This window comes from Trichoplusia ni, chromosome 7, assembly GCF_003590095.1.
Source record: "Trichoplusia ni isolate ovarian cell line Hi5 chromosome 7, tn1, whole genome shotgun sequence".
Classification (NCBI taxonomy): Eukaryota; Metazoa; Arthropoda; class Insecta; order Lepidoptera; family Noctuidae; genus Trichoplusia; species Trichoplusia ni.
In genome coordinates this window covers 13370950-13384392 of record NC_039484.1, presented here as the reverse complement: position 1 = coordinate 13384392, position 13443 = coordinate 13370950, and the positions used below count along the sequence as shown (strand labels likewise).

The 13443-nt window shown below is 33.7% G+C and overlaps 1 protein-coding gene across 2 annotated transcripts in view; it reads left to right on the top strand.

The window, feature by feature from the left end:
• The first annotated feature begins 53 nt into the window (after positions 1-53).
• The window catches only part of LOC113495724 (nostrin), a 69535-nt gene continuing 56145 nt past the window's right edge, over positions 54-13443 (top strand). Inside the window, exon 1 of one of the 2 annotated variants that reach the window (XM_026874628.1) lies at positions 54-218. Coding sequence is in view for 1 of the 2 variants with exons in the window: in XM_026874627.1 (XP_026730428.1) it covers positions 6589-6608 (20 nt within the window). In the remaining variant the exon portion in view is untranslated. Of the gene's footprint in view, positions 219-5854; positions 6609-13443 lie in introns of those variants that run through there. The other variant, XM_026874627.1, reaches the window with a different exon arrangement.

Sequence of the window (13443 nt, the reverse complement as noted above, 5' to 3'; positions counted from 1 at the left end):
TCGCCCAGCCATCTAGCCAGTCAGACAGTCGCACCTCCACGCCGGCGGACGACGGTAGTGTGTCGCTCCTAGACGCTCGCGCAGTTCGCACAATACGATAATTCATTCGTTTTCCCTTTGAGAAAACCAAGTGAAATAAAACAATTTTTACCGCGTTTGTGGACGAGTAGTGAGTGGATTTGTCGCTAGTGTTTATTTACAACAGTATCTACACAACGGTGAGTATTACTTGTTTAAGATTTTTGTAAAATCGCGGCCAAACGTTTGTTTTGTTGACATCGTTACGTAGCTATGATAATGGTATTGCGAGCGGCAAATGCCAAAGCCTGCTCTGCGAGATAGTTTATTAGTCTCTTTTTATATAAGTGAAGACCGTTATACGGCAAACATGTATTATTATTCGAGCAATTTATTTTTATAAATTACTTTCATACCTATCTCCGTTATAACAGCTTATGCAATGGAAAACTTGGTAGATATACAAATATACTCGATATATAATCAAAAGACAAACAAATGCTACAGACTTATTTACAACAAGCAATTGTTGAGGCTGAATGACAGGTGTATGAATAGGGCACCGGTGACGTGACGCAAGTTCCAGCTCATTTCAAATTACCGAATGAAAGAGACACAACATAGTTTTTTCCATAATTTGTCATATTTAGTAACACGTACAGGCGAGCACAGTGTTTGTTAGTGATACTTTGAACAAGAACGTTTGTAATATGTTTAAGTGTTGTCAATTAGGTGCATAAACACAGTGTGTTAGTTGGAAAACGTTGGAGTGCACAACACACTGCACCTGTCGGGCAGTGATAATAACATGGCAATCATTACCTAGCGATTATATGTACCGTACTGATCAAATACCATTTGTGTAATGAAAAATGCAATTCATACAGCTATGAGAATTATTTTAGTAGAAACGCTCGTCAGCTGATTGATTCATCTATATTACTATATTCCTTTTTGTTTGGAACAGAAATAAAGGTAAACAATATTGATATGTATTTTTGTTAAATACTCGACTTAGTATCTAATATTTATAACAGCAAAAAAATAAAAACTGCTGAGCCAAACATCATGTGCTTTGAACCAAATGACAGCTATTTCACGTTCAAACCAGTTCATTTATTTCTGGGGTAGCAAACATGAAAAAGATGGACAAATTGAGAATCTTTTTCTGTTTGAAGTCAGTTCAAAATAAAACGCGACTTACAGCCAATTTGAAACAGCAATACAGATTACTTAATCAAAAACCCTTGAAATAAATCAGTTCTTTATTTTGGTATTTATTATGTGTTTCTATAAAAAGTTGCATCAAGAGTACTTGTACAAATGAAAGAGTCAGTTTTCAGACACTTAAAAAAGTAGATTACCGCGTTCGAGGTTAAACATTCAAATATAATTAATTAAAAAGTATACTTGAATAAATTATTGTAATTAAGGCCGAGTTAGTCTGCTCAGTATTCCTATTAGAATAATTCAAATTAGTTTAGTGATCTTTTAGAATTTCGTCAAGTTTTTTCATTGCAATAAATAAAATAGAATCCACACCTACCTACGTAAATTTTTAAGTTTTATTCCTTAAATGCAACAATAAATAAATAAATATGAGCCGAATTTAGAAGATCCTCTTTGGTGTCGGTTAAAAAAGATTCGGTTATAAGAAAGAGGTTTTATTGCTAAAGCCAAAGTTTATGTCCTAATTACAAACGTAGTGGACTAAACTAACTCCACCTTGTTTGTTTAGCCTTTTTAGCGTTCTTGTAGAAATATATAGCAGAAGATTACAATATCGCAGTAGGTATATGTTGCCTCTATAATGTATTTTAATACTTAGTAAAGTCTGGAAGCACTAGAACTTCAATCACGTGTAGCTTTCGTGTTTATAGTAAGTGACTTAGGATTTCTGCACGCGGAGCAACGCAAATACGAAATCTGTCAACCAGGGCCCCAATTCTACTATTTACAAAGGCCGATGAATGAATGAAATTTGGCTTAAAATGACAATTTTCGTATTCTCTCAAGAATTTTTCTACACAATATGGAAATTCAGTGCAGGAAGGTATACTCAAAGTCAATACAATTAACTTCCAATTATTGTATTGGCAAAATACTTAAGCGAATAGGAATAATTTCAATTTTAATCCAATTGCCATTCATTCATCCGCCATTGTTAAATAGCAGAATCGGGGCCCAGAGTCCAACAACTTGTGTATTACGATTACGATTCTTAGCGTTCCTAGCCTCCGAGTCTTGCCTTACGAATCTTGTTTTTACGAAAGGGTAATGATGACTGCGCACCGATTGTTTTGGTCTATAGATGGTCATACGTATGCAGTATAAACACCAGTTTATTGAAACAACGGTATTATATTAATAAACAGGAAAGTGCTCGTATTTTTGTTTGGTGTTGCCTGGTTATATCTATTCTCTCAAACAAACATTTGTAGGCCAGTTATAAATCAAATTCAAAATTGATTATGGTCGTTTTTTTTTTAAATTGTTTCATTTAGAAATACATAAATTATGGGATTATTATAACAAGAATCTTGAAGATAGGACTAGCAACTAAAAGCGACAGGTTCCAGGTCATTTTAGACTCTAAAACTGTTTGTTTTCCTTAAAAAAATGATTGTATTTCTGACCGGCATTAAAAGAAGTAGGTTCTCAATCTTAAGTTGCGAGAATTTCCTCATTTGATTAAATTGTAGCAGAATTTATCTAAGGAGTATTGACCAAGAATCGTGCTAGCTTCGCGTCAATACGGAAACTGAACCTAGGCTACGACCCAGAGGCCATTTCAAGTATTTTGGCATTTCGAACAGTAGGCCAGTGTTACATAAATACCATTGGAACGTTTATTGAATAATCTGGGATTCTAGACACAGTGTGAATTGTTTAAAAGCGTCATAAACAAGAATTAACATAATATTTTACACGTTGCATAGCATAAACAATGTTATGTACTTGACATAATTATTGTAAACATTGCCCATATCGGGTAGTGCTATAATAGTGTAATAAGTTATATCATTTCTTAAGTTTTTTAAAAATGTGTATGCTGTAATAATATATGGTCGCCTTAAATCTATTTCATACAGTTTTCACGATTTTTTGATACATTGACAGTTTCTATACATACAAGTCAAAAAATAACTCTTACCATTTAGGATAACCAGACAGAGACAACCAGAAATTAAATTATAACGGTACATTCATTACTGTATATAATCACTTTAATTTTTAATTTATGAGTATCAGACAACTGATAAGTATACTTATATTATTATATTTCCTACGTACTTCGAAGTTGGGTAAAAATGTCATGTACAAGAATCCACAATCCAGTTAGTCCATGTTATTCGTAGATGACTGACCGTATTACAATGTGTGTTGAGTCTGGACTAATGACTAATGAGGCTTGCTAATGATTGTATAATGCACGTGTAATAACGGCTTGATGGGAATCACGACACCGCGGCTCATGGTGCCATTGACTCACTTCACATAGCTGCTTATGACAATCTGTTACTATCTCCAATCGTTGATCGTCATTTTGTTTAGAAGTGGCACACTCTTTGTTAAAAATCGAACTTATTGTAGAAGTAATACAAGTCTTTATTTCTTGCAACAACAAAAAAATACCGACCGAATTAAGGACATGCTTCTTTTTAAAGTCGATTATCAATAAGGTAGTGTTTTTCGATCTCATGTATAATGTAGGTACTTTCATTTCCTTGACACGCCCTACAACGGCTACAACCCAACATATTGAAAGATTATGACATTGTGATAGTAAATGATGCGAGAAGCCCAAGAGAGATCTTGATGGCGAGCTGGGCTGATGATGATTATAATTATGATGTGATAGTAAAATTACTTGAAATACGATGGGTTAATTAATTACACTAGTTGAAAAATTACGATATTCTCATCCTAATTCTACATCCTTTCATAATATTCCTGTCTGTAGTTTTACATAATTACGACTCCTATTCACTAATGGACAATGTGCTTGGCCCTTCTATACTGACGTTATGAATGACGTAAAATCAGTGGCATATGAAAGCCAATTACTAAACAATGTGAGGTTACTGAAGAGGAAAACTGAAACAATAATAACTGTTTTTCATTGAAGGACATAACTTTACTAAGTCACGGTTACTTGCAGCTACATAATTAATAGAACCATTATTATCTACTGCAGTAGATATCTTATTGAATTGGTTGGTTAGTTAAAACTTTTTTGTAACTACCTTCTTGTATTATTTATTTGCTATGGAGTCTCACCTCATTGGGGGATGAAGTAGGTAGTGTGACGTAGTGGTTGACTCTTACCTACTGATTAAGCAACCGCAGCGAATCGTCGCATGAATTTGATTGACGGGTGATGCCGTTCACCATCCACCGAAAGTGTTACTTACCTACCTTCATATCTGTTTGTCTTGCTATGCATATTGTTATTAATTATTGTGTTGAAGATCTGTTCACTTTTTATTATAAAATGAAACAATGGATTTCCGCGCGAAGTATTGTAAATTGGACTCGGTTCAAACGTTCGACGGCGATAATTTGCTGCGATACTCCCAATCTCCCAATAATTTATAGCAAGCCGACAATTTATTTATTCTGTCTGCGCGTTGCCCACACAGTTTAACGAACGCCAGTATATTTAGAACACTAAATAAACATGCCTCCTTAAACCTAGAGATATCCTATAGAAATAGATGATAGTCAAATGTTTTGAAGTCAAAATGAATAGATAGTAATGATTCAAGCTGAAAACATTTTAGTCTTTAAGTTTCCGCATCCAAAGTGTCAAAATAGAACCCTGAAATTTTCAGAGATGATGTATTTCTGTAACAACACATAAATATCGAGTTCAAACGTAAACAATATTATATGACGGGTGACCAATATTGTTTGTGAGTATATTTTGTCCTATTTGTATTCAATGTTATAAGTCTACGATTCTTACTTCTGAGTTTATTTTAGACAAAATAGGTTGTAAAGAAGGTAGAACTGAACAAAATAACGTATTAAAATACTTCTAACACAATTATAAGAATGTAACCATAATATTTGAATTGCATACTTTTACAATAATAACATTGCGCTGTCCTTACTTCGCTACCCGCGTCACGGCCAAACTGAAGGTGCTAGTAAAAAATACACAACAACGTATTCAAAATTACGGGGAAATAAATATAATGTAACCTTTTTGCTCATAATAAGCTTAATTATTTCTGGTTAACTAAAAAGTTGTGTCAATAATACTAAACTTTAATAATTATAATATTATTTGTTTTTTTTTTGTAATAATAAGTAATACATTGAGTTGTTTATTTTACACGCTTGCGACGGATAAGAAACCTTATGTCAATGCGATTAAAATTTGAATTGAGATGACAGCAAATGTGACTGTAGCATTACACTCGATTAAATAGACATTATTGTGTTGTTAATCGATTCTTTAATCTGTATGAATTGGTATTTTTTAATGATTTCAAAATAAACTCCTATTATTGTGGACTAAATACAAACAAAGTCATAATTGGCATTATTAGGCTGAATTAAGTGAGATAATAATTTTCTTTATTCTTTGCGTTAAAATCCGTGAATATAAATCAGAATAGACATAAGGAGCGACTGAATATCTGATCTCCTGAACCCACTGACCTTCGCAACAAGAAAACCCCTTAATCAGACTTAATAGCTTCTGACGACTGTCACGTGACTTCAACGACTGTCGAAGATGAGTAAATAACAGCCGGGATCTACAATTTAACATGCATATTTTTATAGGGATAACGATTGCATACATAAATGTTATAGTTAATAAACACATTATATGTCAGAAATTTGTTAACGAATCACCTGTGACTTCATATTAGGTTGACATCCGCGATCGTGCGTGTTTCGTGCAGATTAAGAAAACACAATGGAACATGTACCTTTCCACCAAACTCACTGCGTGACGTCATTAACTTGCCACAATAAAATTAATTCAGAAGGTTAACTGAATCAATATTATGAACTAATATTTTTTATCTGTGCTTGCTATCTGTCAGATCATAATACGGGTGCCGTTGAAGTACAATATCTCGCTTTCAAAACTACAAGAACTTCTACTATTCTTCTTAAAGAAATAATTGCCACAAGAATTGGTGCTTCATTAGACCATAACATGCGGTATTCAACTATCGATCTTATCTTAATACTATATAGGTATAAATTGTGTTGAAGTTTTTAGATCGAATCGAAATAGACGGTTTCTGTTACAGTGCTGAGTGATGCGAAATGGCATGAAAACTTTTATCAAGAGCATATACCTAGACGCGTCAGTATCGTTTGGAATGAACCTTCTTCCAAAAACTGTTGAATGTTGTTCGCAAGATAGCGTCTTCATGATTGACATGTTGTTCCAAGATTATAGGGTGATAAAAGTTAAGAGTATCCCGATCTGTCACGATAAGACATTAGATAGTGGGCTATAGTTATGGTGTGAGGACGACTTGTGTGTTTAGTGCTTAATTCCTTTGTAATAATAATATTTAATGTTTGTTATCGTGAGTGATTATGGCGAGTTTGCTGAAGAGGTATGACTCTATTTTTTTTCTATCGTTTTTCGTGTGTATAAAATATGAATTAGTAACGTCACTAAATATTTTAAAGTACTATTAATCTTGTAAATAAACATCCTTAGATATATATTTTACTGTACGTGTGTGGGTTACTTTATTCCTCTTAAACGGCTGTACCGATTTGAATATATTTTGGTATGTGTTTTTTGTGGCGCTCTGGAAGAGAAGGATTTACAAATCAACCCTGTTACGAAGTTCGTCGGCAACTAGCATAACATATATTTCTTTCTGACTTTTTTTTAATTTCTTTTTTCTGTCTAAGTATTCCCAGTGTTACAGTATTATTTCTAAGTATTCTAGTACATGTATTAGTTCTCATTCTCAATGCACTTGCTAAAACCGAGAGCGGACTTTATTGACTCTAAAAACAGGTTTAATGTGTTGCATATGCAGGCATTAGTTTCGCATGCTCTTTATGCTAAATCTGTGGTCGAACTAGTCGTTGAATAATATCTAGTTTTAATCCACTTATTTGTAAGACTTAGCTCCGTCTGCGGTCCCTATGTCGCTTTATAATAAAATGGTTGATGAAGTGAATTTACTCTTGGATTTCAAAAATATATTGATATCGTATCAGTGTTACTGGCTGTAAACCTGATCACAGTTAGATACTTTACAATGCCATTAAGTAAAGTAAAGATTATGCTTGCATTTTTTTAATCGAATATTGTTAAAACACCTAGTTTCAAAACATTTTAACAAATAAACAAAAATATTTAAATGTCAGTCGGTCGCTATGTTCTATCGACTATCAAAACAAATGCCTACCAAAATTGAATTATCAATAAAAATCTACACTGGACTTTCAAAGTGCTACGTACCCAAGTACTTAACCCTTAAATACCTCGAGTATCAATTTTGATACCGAACTTTCAAACCGAATGTATACTTGTAATACGTTTTTTTTTTAAATGTTAGGCTGATTTATAATATTATTGCATAGTGTCGTTTACATTGAAATAAAAAAAAAAGTCTAATGCCTGAAGTATCAAAATTGATACCAGTTTTTTTTTCGAAATATGTATATGAAATACATACTATGATTTTTTTTATTATTTTTCCAATTATCTAGCTCCTGCACAGAATACACCTATATTTTTTTTAATTTAATTTGAAAAATCAGGCTTCTAAGGGTTAACAGATAATAAGTATTTGCGGAGCAACGATAAGATACTTAATCTTACCTATTATGAAAAATGAAAAATGCATTGAAAAGTAAAAGATAGACTGAATACATTATAATTATAGTTATTAGTGTTGGCGGTATGTTTAGACGGACTCACGCGACATCCTCGCGTGGGCCAGCCATGTTTATTAATATCTACATACATACACTAATTAATTACGAAATAACTGGCTTACCTTCAGCGAGGTCGTCGGTACTCAGAGTAACGAGGGTTGCCAAACTTATAATAGTTAAACAGTAATTATCTATTAAAGTTTAATATTTGATAGAGTTAAAGATCGAATCTGCTTAAAGTTGGTTGAGCGAAGCTCGCTGGAGAACTTATAATTAGTATTATGATATTTGAAAGCGAAAAAATTACGACTTTTCTAAAATTTTCCCATTTTTTTTTGTTCATCTATCAGCATTATTTAAAACAAATTAAATACATTTTATTTTCTGCTTACGGTGTAGCTAAGTGGCTAAGGCGTCTATATAAAGCAGTCATCACCGCTCAGTTCATCCAGCAAAAAAAATATGGTAACAAACATGCAGAAAATCAGGCCAATTGAGAAACTTTGACTGACTAATAAATTCAGAAAAATAATTAAATGTAACAGTTATTTGCAGTTTCTAAAACAATGAAAGCATTTATTATTTCGCATCCAAAAAGGTTTGAGGTGAAAATATCATAGGATGTTTTCAAGTTTGTCATTAGCAATAGTTTCAACGCATAATTGTCTGCGAAATGTTTAAAAACAATAAGAATAATCATTCAATAGTATTTGTTCCATTTACAAACAACATATTGGGCTACAAAAATCCTCTTATTGTATTGTATCTATCATTACAAAAAAAACCTTAATTTTATTACGTATTTTGTCACAAAACCTTTCAAACAAGCAGTCACGTCGTGTCGATAAACAAAATGCGCAAGTATTGCAAGAGCAAAAAAACATTTAGAAAGTTACAACTGGGGTTTGCAGCCGGACTAACAAAACAAAGACTTAATAGTTTAAATAAGGTAATGCGCTTATAATTTGCCTGCTTTTTGTAGACATAAATGTTTAATAAGTAAGTAGGTTGCTAATGTTAAAAAAATCCAATCCAATCAAATAGGATAACAGCACTATTTTTACCAAAAAGTTTAATTATAGATTTCTCTAAAATATTTGATTGGCTTAGTAATGCTATATTTACATTAAGTGTACTTGTAAGTGTATATGTATACGTAGATAACATAATCCTCAGCTTGACAAAAGAGTTTCCATTACATAATAATTGAATAATCCAATCAATCAATAACTTAATTATAATTTAATCTAATAAAGCGTAATCAGTTCTGTTGTATGTCATAATGATATTTAAACGACAAGTGACAACCCTACACAAGCGTCACCATCATCATAGAATTAATAATTAACTTTTTAATGCTGTATGTAATCTATCTATACTAATATATAAAGCTGAAGAGTTTGTTTGTTTGTTTGAACGAGCTAATCTCAGGAACTACTGGTCAGAAATTGAAAAAATATTTTTGTTTTGAATAGACCATTCATCGAGCAAGGCTTTAGGGTATAAACCACCACGCTGCGACTAATAGGAGCGAAGATACAATGGGAAATGTGAAAAAAACAGGGCAGATATAAATCATAACTTATATCTTCTACCCACGGGGACGAAGTCGCGGGCAACAGCTAGTACTTAATATTGCATTATAAATTTCTCTAAAGTGAAACTTGGAAGTGTAAACGCTAAGGTTAATCTTACGCAATTTATAAATCATATAAAATTATTCATAAACTGCGTTAAAAAAAACTTTCAACTTTTAGGGCTTGACGTGTCAAATGATATCTCGAATATATTATGCGATAGACTACTATAATATCTCGGAGTGGATTGGCCTGAATCAGGTTACTAAGCTTACCTAATCTTTGCACTCTATACTTCGATGATCTTACTTCAAGAAGGCAAACGTAAATTCTTGGTTTTAGTTCAACCGCACTGGCTAGAAAATTATCCCACAGGAACATAACATCGCGATAAAACCTATCCTATGCGGTAATCCTGTATATAACCTATCTATTTACCAAGTTTCGTCTAAACCCGCTCAGTGGTTTTGGCGTGATAGAGGAACAAACATCCATATATACACTATTAATAATTCTAGTAGAATACTATTCTGTAGTAGGATTACAGCGAACACATTTTATGGACGTCTAATTAGAAACCTACCATTGAACTGTTATATAATTCGTCGTTTATTTATGACTAATGATAGACGACTGTTTTGATAGGCCCTTAATAGTTTATTTGGTCAGGTGCACCTCAATACAATTCAATAACACAAGCTATTATTGTTTGCTACAATTTGTTTTGTGAGAGTCCGGTCACGATATTGCGGATATGCCTAGCCCGCACCTGCTAGTTCACTTCGGATAATATTACAATTGTTTGCACAATATTGGTGGTGTTATTTTTATATACTAACTAGCTGTTGCTTGCGACTCCGTCCGCGTGTGCTTTAAGTCTTCATGCTTGGATAGAATGTAGCCCGGACCCCCAACCCTTTTGAAATCTTGATCCCCATGATTTAAGGGATATATCTGTATCTGAAATCATTTTCTTCAAGTTCAAAAGAAACTTAAATATCCCTATCTAGCTCTAGTTTTGGCGTGAAAGCGAGACAGACTATTAGTATGAGTTTGATTCAAAGTAGGTAAACGGGAAAAGGGCGGAGACGCTTGAAGTCTCACGGTCCCATGACTCCGGTCAAACCAGATTCAGATGTTTTTAACAGATGACTGTCTGACAGATCTCTACGTCACAACCTCGGCTGCCTTTAGCTTTTCACCCCTATTAAAAAGAAACAAAGTCGACTAGTGTCGCGTTTCGTCCAATGACATCGTAATATCAAGTTGCCTCGCCAAGTACGATCAGTTGCAAGGTGAATGAGTGATATTTGGAACGTAGCATGACAAATAGAGAACAACGTGTGTACCATTTATATAATTAATTTCCGATACTTAATCCTGAGTCGATCGAGAGCCAACCTTGGATTCGATTTACAAGGAAATTGCTTCACTTATTACTCAATTTAAACGCCGGCTTAAATGTCCGAATTGCTGTTCAAATTATTATAATGAAACTGAATCCTGTGTTTGTATTCAGTGATATTAATTGGTGTTCGATAATGTTAGTATTTAATGTTATTTACATTGCAGTTACACGCAAACTATTATGTTTTTGGGTTCATGCCTGCACGAATACACAGACAATTAATTACTAGATCTATTTCGAGACAGAAGATACGTCCCTTTAAATCTAACTCCGGAGAAGTTCCTTAATATATCGGAAAGCAAAACTAAGAGAGTCGGTTTCGCGTTAAATCTATATCGCCTTGTGATTTGTAACTGAGATCGTGTGGTCATTTGTAAAGATTGCCACATATGCCACACACGGGACATCGAGAGGATGTCGTCAAACTTCGTCTCTCCGAGTAATTAAGAATTTCCAAACCAGATGTTAGCACGAACACTGAGAAAGGACGCGGTCGCTATTGCAGCAAACATTAAGAGAAAAGTTAACATATAAATGGGTGATTTACGAACTAACACAAACAGTTATAACTTATGCAATAATGCTCGCATGCTTTCACCCACGAAGTATTACAAAACATTGTTAAAATAACTGTTATTAGTCTACTGTAAATATTTTGACAGTGATTTATGCAAAACTTGTGCAAAATGTAAAAATAAGTATGAAATTGTTTTTTAAGTTTATGTTTTTATATCTCATTCTCAATTGGCCCAGTCTAGATTATTTTGATATGTGTAACTAATATGGTACACATTTAGTATTGTAACGAACCTTAAATATTATACAACGTGCATATATATATAACAATTTAAAATAAAGTTACTTCAATATTTAATTGTGTTATTTACTTATTAAAACTACTTTATGAAAGTAAAATAAAAAGTATAACTCTAAGTGAAGACCGGCAGAAACAAAAAATATGCGACCTAAAAACAAGTAAAGTAACAAGTAAAATGGTCATAACCATTCCTTCTGTCGGAATCGGGTAAGAATTCAAAATCTAAACATTACATAATAAGTTTAGTGCCGGTAGTGAGACAATAGGTATTATTTGAAAAGGGCACTTGTGTAAATTTCATTGACCTGGTCCTAGCATAGACCTCGCGTCAATGGGAACGAGGGTTTACGAAAATAAATCGTAACACGCTTGTTTAAGAGCGCTATTAATGTGCTTGTACTAGGACCGATGTGCGTTGGACTCTATAACTACGCATACTTGTGGTCCTGCTTTTGCCCTGTACACTTCCTTCATTACTTTCCTATTTCAAGCATTTGTGGGCACGTGACCTAAAACCAACGCCAGTAGTAATGTATTTTTATATAGTATTTACATTGTAATTTAAGGAAAATTATATAGCTTCCTCATATTATCAGCTTTCTGTTTCTTTATCCCCAACTTTCCTGCAACACGATAATTTCAACGCGCGTTACAAAGGGTTATTTCTAACGCTATAAGCTATTCACGTACTGTTCCTTATTACTATTCAATCTAGAACAACGCTTCGGACTCAACATTTCTAGCACGCATAAAGCATCTACTTTTCTTATGCAACGTAATTGTTTCGTGTGTTTCTGGTTGTGATGATGTGTTTCTCAACGCCTTTACTCCCATCAATCATTATAGTTTTAAAGAAAAAGTTTTGCAATAACTGTGTTTAATCTTCGGGATGTACACAATGATCCAGTTCTTAGAGTGGTCGACTTCTGTTGACATCTGCACGTTTTATCCAATTTGAAGCACTCGCTCGACCTGTCGACTTAGAAATTATAATGCAATTTGAATAGAAACTGAGCGAATCTCTCGTTCCATTTATCTGCGCAGTGGTCCGTGATGGAGCAAATAGTCGACGACTGTTCGACCGTGGAAGGTGGTTTTTATATGTATAACATGTTTAATACATAATATTTAACGTTACTTTGACGGTGAGAATAACAGTTGTGTAGTGTAAGCCGGCTTGCTCGTGCACTATTCAAATATTTCAAAGAAATGTATTGTTACGTATTCATACGCCGCATACCAGAATATTGTATTAGGATTCTGGTTATTTGTCATGGCCTACAATATTGAAGGTACCATCACGTGTATAGACTCAATTTGTAGAGGTTATGGCTCATTGTGTAGCGTGATGCAAACATTGCACTCAGAGCGACTGTCACACACTCGTATATTTCAAGTCAAACAACCGCTAGAGAGTTACATTGCAACATACATCTTATTCGTGTGTCAATTGTTTTCTAAGTACATTACTTTTGATAGAATGCCTGCATTATCTAGCCGCTAAGCTTGTTAGACCAAGAGCCTTAGTCCAATTAGACCAAATGTAGGTAAAGAAGTCGGCGTGAACGTACTATAATCTGTACTAGAAAGGGTGACAATCAATTTGTTTGAACGTCGACCTGTCCTACTGGCCTAAGATTACGTAAATTATGTAACGAAAAATTTGTTCTGAACTCCTAAACTATTAGAGTCAAATATAAATTATGAAATAGAATTTATGGTTTGTGGTTATGTTGCATAATATTTTA